General features: G+C 34.2%; 1 protein-coding gene across 1 annotated transcript in view; it reads right to left on the reverse strand.

Moving 5' to 3' along the window:
• LOC145315752 (uncharacterized) overlaps nucleotides 1-15,160 on the reverse strand; it is an 80,772-nt gene that overhangs the window by 44,428 nt on the left and 21,184 nt on the right. The window contains exon 7 of the mRNA XM_080155800.1: nucleotides 13,297-13,398. Coding sequence (XP_080011926.1) covers nucleotides 13,297-13,398 — 102 coding nt within the window. The remainder of the gene's footprint in view (nucleotides 1-13,296; nucleotides 13,399-15,160) is intronic.

Consider the following 15,160-nt stretch of genomic DNA (forward strand, 5'->3'; position numbering starts at 1 on the left):
CTATATAGGGGCTATGTTATATAAATTAAGGTAAGAGGCTATTCAGGGGCGATTGAGAGGCTATGTAGGGGCTATGTTACATAATTAAGGTAAGGGGCTATTAAGGGGCGATGGAGAGGCTATATAGGAGCTTTGTTATATAAATTTAGGTAAGGGGCTATTAAGGGGCGATGGAGAGGCTATGTAGGGGCAATGTTATATAATTAAATTAAGTGGCTATTAAGGGGCGATAGAGAGGCCATATAGGAGCTTTGTTATATAAATTAAGGTAAGGGGCTATTAAGGGGCGATGGAGGAGCGATGTAGGGGCCATCAAGTTGCAATGTAATATAAATTTGGAGAAGGAGCGATGAAGGGGCGATGTAGGAGCGATGAAGGAGCGATGGAGGAGCGATGGAGGAGCTATGTAGGAGCGATGTAGGGGCCATCAAGTTGCAATGTAATATAAATTTGGAGAAGGAGCGATGAAGGGGCGATGTAGGAGCAATGAAGGAGCGATGTAGGAGCGATGTAGGGGCCATCACAGTACAATTTAATATAAATTTGAAGAAGGAGCGATGAAGGGGCGATGTAGGAGCGATGGAGGGGCGATGTAGGGGCTATGTTATATAAATTAAGGTAAGGGGCGATGGAGAGGCTATGTAGGGGCTATGTTATATAAATTAAGGTAAGGGGCGATGGAGAGGCTATGTAGGGGCTATGTTATATAAATTAAGGTAATGGGCTTTTAAGGGGCGATGGAGAGGCTATGTAGGAGCTATGTTATATAAATTAAGGTAAGGGACTATTAAGGGGCAATGGAGAGGCTATGTAGGAGCTTTGTTATATAAATAAAGGTAAGGGGCTATTAGGGGCGATGGAGAGGCTATGTAGGGGCTTTGTTATATAAATTAAGATAAGGGGCTATTAAGGGGCGATGGAGAGGCTATGTAGGGGCTATGTTATAAAAATTAAGGTAAGGAGCTATTAAGGGGCGATGGAGAGGCTATGTAGGGGCTTTTTTATATAAATTAAGGTAAGGGGCTATTAAGGGGCGATGGGGCGATGGAGGAGCGATGGAGGAGAGATGTAGGGGCCATCAAAGTACAATGTAATATAAATTTGTGGAAGGAGCGATGAAGGGGCGATGTAGGAGCGATGGAGGAGCGATGGAGGAGCGATGTAGCAGCGATGTAGGGGCCATCAAGTTGCAATGTTATATAAATTTGGAGAAGGAGCGATGAAGGGGCGATGGAGGAGCGATGTAGGAGCGATGTAGGGGCCATCAAGTTGCAATGTAATATAAATGTGGAGAAGGGGCGATGTAGGAGCGATGAAGGAGCGATGTAGGAGCGATGTAGGGGCCATCACAGTACAATGTAATATAAATTTGAAGAAGGAGCGATGAAGGGGCGATGTAGGAGCGATGGAGGGGCGATGTAGGGGCCATCAAAGTACAATGTAATATAAATTTGAAGAAGGAGCGATGAAGGGGTGATGTAGGAGCGATGGAGGGGCGATGTAGGGGCCATCAAAGTACAATGTAATATAAATTTGGAGAAGGAGCGATGGAGGAGCGATGAAGGGGCGATGTAGGAGCGATGTAGGGGCCATCAAGGGACTAAGATATATATAATAGTGAAGGGGCCATGAAGAGGCGATATTTAATTAAATAGCCCCTTGGGATAAGAGGACATATCATCTCCTCTTTAGAAGGGGCGATAAAGGAGCGATAAAGGATCATTTAATCGCCTCTTAGGGCAAGGGGCTATTAAATCGCTCCTTTCAAGGAGTCATAACATCGCCTCTTGTTATAAGGGGCTATTAAATCGCTCCTTTCAAGGAGCCATTACATCGCCCCATGTCATAAGAGGCGATCAATTAAAATCATCGCCCCATATGGAGCGATGTCATGGAAAGGACTATACCCATAAAAACTAGCGGACGCCCCTAGAGGCCTTTAGCGGCATGTAAGATATTTTCTTACAAAAAAAGTACCAAAAAATATCTAAATACCGTTAAGTTGCGCTAGTTATATTTTTTTGGATTTTTGGTAATTTCTCTTGGTATGGTGGTGGTACCTTCCCCCAAAATATTTAAAAACCTGCCCAGAACCGTATCGTTTATATGAAAAGAAAGTATTTAAAACCAAAAATGAGGCAAATTTGTCCACTCTAGTACACCAAAATTTTTTCAAATTTCCCACTGTATGGTTTGGATGAGAGAGAGTGCAGGTTTTGCTAGCTGGGCTGAGATCCAACTGCATGCATATAAACTGGCCTGCAGGGCATTGTTTTGTAATTTTAGGTTATGCTTGCAGTGCCAGGGAGGGAGGGGACATTGGGATGTTTAATACACTAGTCCCCAAAGTCCTATAATAACGTTTTATCAATGTTGGTTCATTTTCATTTAGTTGAGTATACAAACGTTTCAACTACTAATTGTAATCTAGAGAAGGGGTAAATTGTGTAACTATTGGGGATGTACTTCAATTTATCGGCCAATGTCTTATCCCTTTAGATCCCTGGCTTGCAGTGCACCAATCTTTGCAAGAACCAGTGTATTCAATTATCATTATCTTACAATTACACCAGCAACATAAATCTTATGGCTATACCACATGCCAAATAATTTCTAGGATATGAGTTTTTTTTCTCAGTAGAACAGCTGTTCTATGACTAGCTTTTCCGCTAACTAGTTAGTTTGCGGATTAACCAAGACAAGTTATATAATTTGTCTCTCTTTCTCATTTTCTCTTTATCTCTCTCTCTCTCTTTCTCTCTTCTTTTTCTCTATTTTTAACTCTTTGTAGTATTGCTGCGCTACTAAGAGCATAATTGCTCTCCTGTCTTAATTAAATATTGATAAATACAGATATATATCAAAGACACTTTATTGTGCATTTGTTGTGCAAAAGAGGGCAGGGAGGGGGATTGGACATTGGACATTTTATTACACTAGTCCCCAAAGTTTTGTAATATTTTTTTATTATTCGTTGGCCATTTAACTTTGGAGACTTTTATTGAATTTTGATTTGTTGGTTCTTTAAGTTGAGTGTCCACACTCATTGTAATCTATATAAGGGATAATTTTGTGTATCATCATTGGAGATATACATCAACGTATCGGCTATTGTCTTATCCTTTTAGATCCCTGAAATCATAGGTCTGATGTGCATTGTTCCAGAAGTCTATTAAAGATAGACAATAATATTTTTTTAACTCAGAAGTCACACAAGTTTGACAAGAACAACATTAACATAATTAAATATAGACATTATGTGGAGCTTTTCCAAAAGTCCTTTATTGAGCTTTTAAGGCCCCCCGCAGGAATTAGGCAAAGGAAAGAAGTATCCCACAATAATTTTAATTTATATCACAAATATGAAGAGTCTTTGAATGGCAGGACGTCAATGTATAATTATGTACGTATATATATGTCATTGTTGTATTGGATGGCTATTTATTTTTATTAAAATGCACTTTAATGACAAATGTTTTAATGTCAAGTGTACCTTTCATGACAAAATGTACTTAAATGACAGATGTTCTAATGACAAGTGTGATTATGACAAACATAAGTGAGCCTATTTCAGAAGGAAATGTAAGGGGAAAAGTTCCTGGAGGGTAGGAGCGAAGTATAATAAGATCCTATGAATGATGTCATTCTTGTTATAACAAGGAAAAACATTTTACATTGTGCACATTCTGTCAATTATGATTTATAGCCGCTGGATACAAATGTAAATACTTTTTGGTACTTATGGATTTTGACATGTTGAAGTAAAGTAAAAGGATCATTTAACATAAAAGGTCTAATTTATAAGACATTTAAGTTAATTTTCTTGTGTTTTTTAAGCTGTTAGTGATTATAAAAAATGACGTCTTACAATACAAATGATGAACCAAACCCAGGCCAGTATTCATTTTAATTGATCAATGGTAGGCCAGTATGACGTCATTTTTTATAGCCACTAGAAAAAGCTTCTATTTTGTTTGATTTCAAACAAACTTTAAAAAACAAGAGGTAAAGAGCAATTGTTAAATTAATTGTCTAAAAGATTCTAAAGTTGATCTTCTTGTAAAAAATTTCATATAAAGTGGACAGTTTTCTTTTCTAATAAAAAGCACAATCCATGGTTCCCCTAATGTACATTATATTTTTTTCAAAAAGCATATGTTTTTATCTAAATGCAAAAGTAGAACTAGAATGCATTTTAAGATTGTTCATCATACTTAAGATGATTCTTTAGGGGTGTAATTTTAAGCATAAATCATATATTAAAGAAAAGATGTGTATATAATTTATTTCTAATTGCAAACAAGTGCATTGGAGAATTTCCCCCCAACCCCCTCCCACCCTGCTCTATATGTTCTTGTAGGTTTGCACTGTAGATCAGGGAGGGAGGGGACATTGGGCTGTTTATTACACTAGTCCCCTAAGTCTTATGATTTTTCTTGTTGAATTTTATTTGGTTGGTTAATTAAGATGAGTGTACTGTCCAAACGTTTCAACCACTATTTGTAATCTATAAAAGGGGTATTTTGCGTATCATCATTGGGGATGTACATCAATTTTTCAGTCATTGTCTTATCCCTTTAGATCTCTGAGTGGTACCCTCTTGATATTTATGATTTATGAGCAGAAGTTATTTCAAGTTTCACTTGTGCAAAACACAAATTTCACAAAAGACAGGAATATTCACAAAAAAGGCAAAATAGCATTTTTTTCGACAGAAAAAAAAATTAAACTTTTTATAGTGTCTATTGAAAATGACGTCATACCAGCCTACCTTTGGTCAAATAAAATGTGTACTGGACTGTCATTGGTGATTTATTCTGTTTATTGGCTTATCGTATGTCTTTTGTATTGTATGACGTCATTTTTTTATAGGCACTATAAACAGATTCATTCGAAGCAAATAAGTTTTAAACCGTGAGGAAAAAAACACTTCTTTAAAAGAATGTTTGCATCAAAATATTTCAATATATCTTGTTAAAATACGAAAAGTAAGTTAAGAAATCTATGAAAATCTTCCAAGAAACCTGTAGATATGAATATAGCCTTGTGAATAGATAGATAGATGTAAGCAGGGCTCGGCAGCCGCGCGTCAGCCGCGACTAAGCCCAAAATTTAAACCCGTTTTGGAACTTTTTCAAAAATGAATTGCCTTAATTGAGTTAGGTTTAGCCTACCAGCTGATTTTTTAAAAATTGTAAAAAGGTTGAATTCTCTGAGGCTTACAGGCGGCTGACGCGCAGCTGCCGTTCCCTGGATGCAAGGAGTGTAAAACAGATGAAGTTGGGGGAGGGAGGGGGAAAGACTATGTGTAGGGAGCCTTTTTGGCTTGCAAAATGCACATTTTATGTCAACTAATTATAGGTAAGAAAATACGGATAATAACACAAGCTAGTAGGGGGCCTTTATTGGCAAGTGGAGACCATATCCAACTCCCCACATTACACACAGGTAGGGAGAGGACATTGGGCTGTATATTACACTAGTTCTTTTAAAACTTTGGGGACCTTTATTTAATTTTGATTGGTTGATTTATTAAGTTCAGTGTCCAAATGTTTCAACCACTAATTGTATTCTACAGAAGGGATAATTGTGTGCTTGATCATTTGGGATGTACATCAATTTATCGGCCATTGTCTTCTACTTAACTTAACCTAATTTAAATTTGATAGGGGCGAGGGGAGGGGATTTTATTATCCCCTTGAAAAATTCAGAATTTTGCGTGAAAATGCACCCAACAATTTATACTCATTACCATGCATGACACAAATATGAATTGACCATTTTAAAATGCAAAATATTAAATCTACCATTTCAAAGTAAAGGATTTTTAAAAAAAGGTATCTGAATTATTCAGCTAAACGTTTTGAAATATAGAACTACCAAACGTTCTGATATCAATATGAATACAGGGCTAAAAGTTGGGATCTAAAGGTATAAGACAATGGCTGATAAATTGATGAACATCCCCAATGATGATGCACAAAAATACCCCTTCTCTAGATTACAATTTGTGGTTGAAACGTTTGGACACTCAATCGAAATCAAACCAACCAATCAAAATTAAATAAAAGCTAATTAAGCCAACGAATAAGAAAATGTTATTATAAGACTTTGGGGCCTAGTGTAATAAACAGCCCAATGTCGTCTCCCTCCCTGGTTAAAAGAAGGATTGGGTGGGTATAAGATGTTTGACCTAGTTTTATAGAACACTGTAGAAAAATATCTATTAATTAACTTACATTTTGTTGACTTTATGGAAAACTCTTATTAGAATTTAATCTTTATCTAACATAGGTTTTTAAAATCGAAATAACTATTTACAGTGCACTGCATATAATTATAATCTCAATAAAAAAATGTTCAAAATTTCAAGACTAAATATGTATATTGCATATATGCTCTGCTAAAGTGGTTACAGTAAATTTTCTAGATAATATAGACGTCTACTTTCTGTCTTTCTCCATCACAATGTATATATAGATATTTTATACAGGGGAAAATAAAAATTAAATGGTGAAAATTAATACATATTATTTAAAAAAAAAGTGTTCTTCTTGCTACGACCACAGCCTCCAGGGGAGAGTGGTGATTTAAGGAAAATAGCGTAAAACCACCCAATTTTGACATACATTTCCCGAGATCTTTAGCTTTAGGCAAAAAAACCTTACTACTTAACATTTTAGGAGCATTAATGATATAAAGACAAATATTCAAGAACATAAAGATCTTCAATAACCTTTTGTATTGGTGTATAGTTATTTATCGCATCGCATTATAAACAGCTTTCCGCGGATATAAAAATGTACAATCATAAACCAGTTTTGTTACAGATGCTGAAAGCATGAACTAACAAAACTGGTTTTAATATTATACTGTACTCGTCGAAAACTAAATATAATATGATACGATACATTATTTTTCAGTATGGCTTAGAACAGGTTCTGTTTAAGCGGATATTGATCGGTTTGGAAGCCATACTGAAATTTTGATTGTTTTCTCTTCCCTACATGCATGATATAACCCAATGGCTAGCACCAGGGATCTAAAGGAAATAATAAGGCAATGGCCATTAATTTGATTTACATCCCCAATGATGATACACATAATTTTACCTTCTGTAGATAACAATTAGTGTTTGAACCGTTTAATGAACCAACCTTTCAAATTTCACTATAGTCCCCAAAAGTTGTTAAAACGTTTGGACACTCAACTTAATGAAGCAACCAATCAAAATTCACTAAAAGTCCCCAAAATAGAAAACGTTATTATACACTTTGGGGACACTTTGTAATATACAGCCCAATGTCCCCTCCCTCTCTGGGCTGGCATACTAGGATAATATATTCCTTTCCTAAACCCTCCATTTCAATTTCCCTTTACAGGCCCTCCCCCCCCCCCCCCACCCCTGTCTCATATTCTCAATTTCTAATATTCGCAGGGAGGGAGGGAGGGGACATTGAGCTGTTAATTACACTAGTCCCCAAAATGTATAATAACGTTTTCTATTTTGGGGACTTTTATTGAATTTTGATTTGTTGCTTCATTAAGTTGAGTGTTCGAACGTTTTAACCAGTGATTGTAATCTACAGAAGGGTTAATTTTGTGTATCATCATTAGGGATGTACATCAAATTATCGGCCATTGTCTTATCACTTAGTATCACTGGTGTGCTAGCCATTGGGTAATATCATGCATATAGGGATAAGAAAATAATCAAAATTTCAGTACGGCTTCCAAAGACTGTTTTCTTATTCGTTGGCTTTGTGGACTTTTATTGAATTTGATCAGTTTTTTCGTAAGTTGAGAGTTCAAAAGTTTCCACCACTAAGTGTAATCTACACTAAAGGTAATGTGTGTAACAACATTAGGGATGTACATCAATTTATCTCTGTCTTATCCCTGTAGATCCCTGTAATATTCGCAAATCTAGACATGGTGAAGGGAATAAATTCGCGAATCGGGGAGTGTAACTATGGGGGGTGGGCTATTGGAAGAGATAAATGCATCCCAGTTTTGCACCAGGCAGCAGCATAGCACTCACCCCGCCCCAGTCACCCATTCATCTTTTTACATCATTTTTATGAGAAATTTTGGTATTCGTAGGGATTAACTTGCCCCACACTGTCTGTCTTACACACAGACTTTGAATGTTTTGACAATTTGTTAAATTTTCTAAGTTTATTTTGCCTAAGAATTGAAATATTATACCTTAGATTTACAGAAAAAGCAACTTTATGAAATACATACAATTGGAAAAATCTTTATAAATGGTTCTATGCTTTAAAGATGTATAAATATAATTTTGATTAAAAGAAAAAGTTAAAAAATTGGGTTAAATGGAAAATGTTCAAGTTTTAATAAAACTGTGTGTGTGATACTATTAGACCTGTTCGTTTTTTTCAAGTTTTTTGTTTTCAGATCCATAGGTCTAAATAAAGTTTTAAATATGATAAATTTAGATCAAAGCCCTTGCTATTCATACTAAAACATCTGAAAATTCTTTGATTTTTTTACGAATATTCGTAAATGTGCTAATGACCTTTCAGTAATAAAAAGCTCCAATTTTTTCTTGTTAATTTGAACGGGTCTAATGTGTCTGTGTGTGTAGTATAAATGATCATTGGATTTTGTTCAGGGAGGTAGGGGACACTGGGCTGTGTAATTGTATTACACTAGTCCCCAAACTTTAATATATGTTTATGTTTATGTTTGCTCAACAAGTTTGGGGTGCCAAAACGTTTGAACAACTAATTGTAATCTACAAAAAGGTAATTTTGTGTATTATCATTGGGGATGTACATCATTTTATCGACCATTGTCTTATCCGGCCCTTTAGATGCCTGGATTTTGTTTGTGTGTATATGTGGAAAAATATTGTCTGGAAGAAGTAAGAAGAACTCTAAGAATAGGATAAGATGGATCATTTAAATGACTGCACCAAACTTCAGAGTTCTAAAGGGATAAGACAATTTCTGATAAATTGATGTACAACCCTAATGATGATACACAAACTACCCCTTACATTTAGTGGTTAAAACGTTTGGACACTAAACTAAATGAACCAACTAATCAAAATTCAATATAAGTTTCCAAAGTTGTTAAAGTAACGAATAAGAAAACGTTATTGTAAGATCTTGGGGACTAGTGAAATAAACAGCCCAATGTCCCCACCCTCCCTGAACAAACTTACTCATAGAATTCTTCTAGAACTATTCTAGAATTCTAAGGTAAATAAAGAGTTGATATTGGGATATTTAGAAAGCACCATATTTAATTACATTTTAACTAATATTTTAAGAATCAAAAAGTCATCTTTGATTAGTTATATATAGATTTTCGTGGATATTAAAATTAAAGTTTTGTAACCCTCGAGGCCCAGGCTAACAAAACTGGTACTAATTTTATGATTTTTATTTTGATATTTGTTGTAAATTGTTTGTAATAAAATGCTATACATGATTTTTTAATATTTCTGAGCTATACTGCAAAAAAAGTTAAATTTTTCACTTTTTCACTTTTTGGATGGTTTCTAAATTCAAAGTTTGTTAAATATGCATAACTTTAAGATTTAAGTATGTGAAAAGTGTCAATTACAGGGATCTTAAGGGATAAGATAATGGACGATAAATTGATACTTAACTAATGATAAACAAAAGCATTTATTCTAATATCATTGGTGGAAAAGTTTGTGCACTGAATAAAGCTTTAATGAAAAGTACCCAACGTCATTAACCATGGAGATTATAATAACTTAAGGTACCATAAAAATTTACACTCCATTAACCCCTCCGTCCCTGCGTGGAATAGGTTAATAATTAAACTTAGATGCTTATCTGCTTTAAAAATGTATAAATTAGACACTCAAACAATAAGAAGAAACAGGAAACTTCAGTTTTTTTTGTCGACTCAGCAAAGCTTTAAGTAGGAGTGAGACAGAGAGAGAGAGAGACAGAGAGAGAGAGAGAGAGAGAGAGAGAGATGAGAGAGAAAGAAGGAGAGAGACAGACAGACAATGACTTTTATAATTAAGATCTTTCAACATATCTTAAGTTGAGATTAAAAAGAAAAACTCTGGCTGGTCTGGTACACGGTGAAATTGCTTAAATAAGTGCAATGGCCAAAACTATTTAAAGCTTTGATATTAAAGATAAGAATTTTAATAATATTTAATTTCTTTAAGCTTTTAAGATGTACTTAATAAAGTTATAGGATAATGGATATATTATTACTTGGGAGTTACACCAGATTTTCATATTCTGTAACAAAAGTGAAACATACAGTTGGCCAAAATAACGATTCTTCCCATCCCTTCGCCTCTTACTGGATGAACGAATTGACCAATAAATGAGTTCCATGTTAGCAAGCTAAATTGACGACATTTTTCTATAGGATTTAATGTTCTGAATGTGGGATATGAAGGGATAAGACAATGGCCGAAGAATTAATATACACCCACAAGAATGATTAATTACCCTTCTGTATCGTAAAATTAGTGGTTGAACCGTTTTAAAACTCAACTTAATGAATCAACCACTCAAAATTCATTAAAAGTCCCCAAAGTTGTTAAGCCAACGAATAAGAAAACATTGAGGACTAGGGTAATAAACAGCCCATTGTCCCCTTCCTTCCTGATGCATAAACATATACATAATTAAACATATTTGAAGGAACATATTTATCATAAAAAGAAAGTTTTTCTTATTTCTCTGATTAGCCTTTTGCATTTGAAGAGTGAGGCTACTCATTAACCACAATAAATACACCTTGAAGAGTGTATGTATTCTATCCTATCTATAATACAAAGTAGAGTGATGTCTGTCCGTCCGTCCCTTATGATCTCAATAACCACTTAACTAATTGAATTCTACTCTTCAGGGAATATTTCTACTGGTCCAGTGGTGGTCTTAAGCTGTTTTGCCCACAAAAAAAAAAAAAAAATTCCCCTCAATTAATTTTAGTTAATTTGAAATAGGTAGTTGCAGCACCAGAGGTACTTATTTTTTTTCTAAATTTTTCCCCTCTAGAGGCTAGGGGCGAAGTCGCTAGTTATATAAAAAGTAGTAAGGTTTTTGGGTCTGAACCTTAAGATTTCAATAACTACCGATTTAGGTCTTCATTTTAAGAAAGGAATAGATATAGGGAAGGTTTTAGGGTATTAATCAAAACCCTTCCCGCCCTTACTAAGAACCTAATTACTAGGGGTCCATCTTCTGGTTAAATCATATTGGAATAAAAAAAAAGTTTTAAATTTATGTTTATCTCCTTTTCGACAGCCAAAAATAAAATTTGTGTATCGAAAAAGTTAGAGGCTATTATTTTCAGCTGTTGTTGATATTTTGAATATTAATGGTTTGAAAATATATTACTGTTCTTTTTTGTCTAGAAGAGACAAAAAGAATCGAAAAAGATTGCTATTATAAAGTAACAGGATGTCAATTAATCTATACTGAAGGATCTTGCTAACTGCAGGCCTCTAGGGGCGTAGCCGCTAGCATAGTATAAAATGATAGAATTCTTTAGTGCTGGCAATTATATCACTCATTTCTTTGACATTTCCGGAATATTACATCAAATGTTTACAACCAAGGAGAACAAAATTTAATGGTAGCAAAGCGAAGTTTTTAATAGTGTCTATAAAAAATGGCCTACCATTGGTCAATTAAAATGTACACTGACCTGCCATTGGTAATTTAGTCTGTGTATTGGCCTACCATTGGTCATTTGTATCGTATGATATGATAAGAAAATCAAAGACAAAATAAGTTTTAAAAATTGGTCTGGGGATCTTTAAAAAACTCAGACTGTATAAATTAAAGAATCCTTAAAAAACAAGATTTCTTGAAATTTTTCTGATAGACGTACAAACGGACATTCTAAAGTATAGATTTGCTTCGCTACTCAAATGAAAGATATAATGCAAAATACTTGATTACTTCAAGTACCTTTCATCAACACTAAATTATTTCATAAAAATGCGAGAAAAAAAAACATAGAAAGGTGAATTCAGATAGAGGAGGGATATTGTATCGGAATAAAATAATGTCACTTAACAAAAAAGACTTTAATAAGATATAATTTAAAACTACTTTGAATTGAGAACATTTTTCAATAAAAATTGATTTTTTTGGGTGATATTTCTTAAAATTTTTATGGTATAATAGTTATTTATCGCATTGTATTATAGACAGCTTTCCGCGCATATTAAAATAAATAATTTAAGATTAAAACCAAATTAGCTCCGAAGGGACAAAGGCCCAGTCTAACAAAATTCGTACTAATTTTATGATTTTTATTTTAATATTCGTGGAAAATTGTCTGTTAAATGATGCAATACATGATTTTTTTAGTATGGCTGATAACGATTCTAATCCAGCGGATATTAATCGGTATCGAAGCCATACTGGAAAATCAATTAACAAATAAATATTTATGTTGGGGTGAATGTATATTTATTTAGTGGATATTATCTAGAATCTGAAACCTAATTAATTCCAAGTCTTGAAACAACAAGATACATTTTTTTTGTCTGTTTTGCGCACGCCACCCCCCAATCCCTCCTTCTCCCAATTTCCTCCGATGCACTCATATGGCCCCCTCGTATCTCCCCCCCCCCCCCCCCGTCACAACCCTATCTGTGTGCAAATCCCCTTTTCTCCTCTACGCCTCCGACACAAAATGTTTGTGCATCAAATTTTCATTTTTTTGCCAATTTTTCTGCCTCTCCCGTTTGCCCGCCCTTTATGGGCTTCAACATTTGGCTCCACCTCCCCAATTCCTTTTCATCCGATTTTGCATTTTGCAATCGGTTTAAACATATTTGCTGTGTGTAGACAGGCCAATAGCTTCTCATCTCTAGCCACAAAAATTTCCTTTTTTTCGGTTGTTTTAGACGTTCGGATCAAAGTATTTTAATCGTAGCTTTAAAATGTTAAATTTGATGCACCTAAACTATAACATGCGGTATTTAAGGCCGGGGTTTGTAACATAAAATTAAAATGAAGCTTTTTATATAGTGCATAAAAAAATATGACGTCATACAATACAAATGACCAATGAAAGGCCAATACACAGACTAAATTACCGATGGCAAGTTAGTATACATTTTATTTGACCAATGCAATGGTAGGCCAGTATGACGTCATTTTTATAGGCACTATAAAAAGCTTCCATAAATCTGGACAAAAAAATATTAATATTCACATCTAAACCACGAAATTACCTCTTAATATTTCATTATTCTTTTTAAAAAACATCTTTAACTTTAACAAAATTTTTTTACAAAAATAACAAACTTACCGATTTTCGTTTGGAGTTGAGCTTATTGAAGAACTTTGATTTAAACTCGTTCACTATTTTTTCTTTCTCTTCTTTGTCTTCTTCAGGATAATCTTCCCAGACCTGAAGCAAGATTACAATTAATCCTTATAATAAAGTAACAGGATCTCTGTGTATGTGTCTGTGTGTTTGTACTGTAGAATCTCGCTAACCGCTGAACTGATATAAATCTCCTTTACAATGCAGCTATTAATGTGTACTCCCCCCTCCCCCCCAAAAAAAATTTACTTTTCTTTTAAAAACTAAAATAAAGAATTGGGTTTTCGAAATCAATCCTATCCAACCCCCCCCCCCCTCTTAAGTGCCCCTAGATACGTAGTTTAGAATCTGGAATGGATAAATTATCTTATTCGTTGGCTCAAATTTACTCTGGGTACTTTTATTGGATTTAATTGATTGGTTCCAATCTGACAGTGTCCAAACTTTACAACCAATTATTTTAATTTGAAGAAGGGGTAGTTTTGTTTATTACTATTAGGGATTATTGTATATCAATCTATTGTTTTATACTATAAAGCTATTAAAGTTGAATATAACAGTGCATTATAGAAGTGCTCTTCTACAGGCTATAAAAAAAACATATTTTTTTGAAAAATTATGTTGGCAGACAAGATAAGAAATGCACCATGCAGCAAAAGTAGAAAAAAAAAATATTTTTTGTCTACACTTCCAATGCACTATAACATCCTTGTGGGAAAAAAACTAAAAATTCTTTTTGTGAACTTTTTTTGTTGCATCTTTCCATTTCAGGGCTTTAGTCTTCACCCCCCCCCCCCCCCCACCTCTACAATATTATTATCTTATCTTAACTGCCCCGGGGCCCAGAATATTCCAGGAAGGAAGGGGACAATGGGCTGTTTATTACACTAGTCCCCAAAGATTTTAGAAACATTTTCTTATTCGTTGTCTTAACAAATTTGGAGAATTCTAATGAATTTTGATTGGTAATACATAATTATAATCTACAGTAGAGGGAATACATCAATTTATCGTCCATTGTCTTATCCCTTTAGATCCCTGAGAATATCCCCCTTTTCCTAACTCTCCACGCTTTATCTTTTATTTTTAGCACCTTGCAAACCTCTTAATCTGTCATAAAAAAAAAATTTCTGGAAGCTTTTTACAGTGGCTATAAAAAATTATGTCATACTGGCCTACCATCGGTCAACAAAAATGTATACTGACCATCCATTGGTAATTAATTGTATGCATTGGTCATTTGTATTGTATGACGTCATTTTTTTATCTGTCATAAAAAGGGGTTGTTTAATCATCAAATAAAAAAACGTGATTACAGGGACTAGTAAAATAAACACACTTAATATCCCCTCATCCCCTGCGTCTATGGTCTATAATATAAAGTCGAGTGTTGTGATATGAAAAGTAAAGGTTTAGACATTGACAAATTTTGTTTACCAAAATTTTCTCTTATTACATAAAGAAATAAAGTGGCTTAGATATATTATTTTTATCACTTTTTAAGTAAACAGATTTAGACACTTTTTGTCATAATTTTGGTGTATTATTAACAGTTTTCCATAGAATGTTATTTCGCATAAAATTTTTGGAACATTTAAAGAAAATGAATTAACCAATTTAACTTTTTTGTAAGTCTTTTTTCTTTTAATAAAGTTTAAGTAACGATAAAAGTACAGCAATGGTTCTGAATCTGGACGAAATTTTCCTCTTTTTTTGCATTATTTTTACCTACACCCTTGTTAGGCTTCTTAATTTATATAATAGAGATACACTCCTAGCACAAGTAGAAAGCTTACCTAAAAATCTTACCCATTTCATACATTTTTATTTGCGGATCAAATAGCCC

This window comes from Acartia tonsa, chromosome 4 (assembly GCF_053477335.1).
Source record: "Acartia tonsa isolate MP-2025a chromosome 4, ASM5347733v1, whole genome shotgun sequence".
Classification (NCBI taxonomy): Eukaryota; Metazoa; Arthropoda; class Copepoda; order Calanoida; family Acartiidae; genus Acartia; species Acartia tonsa.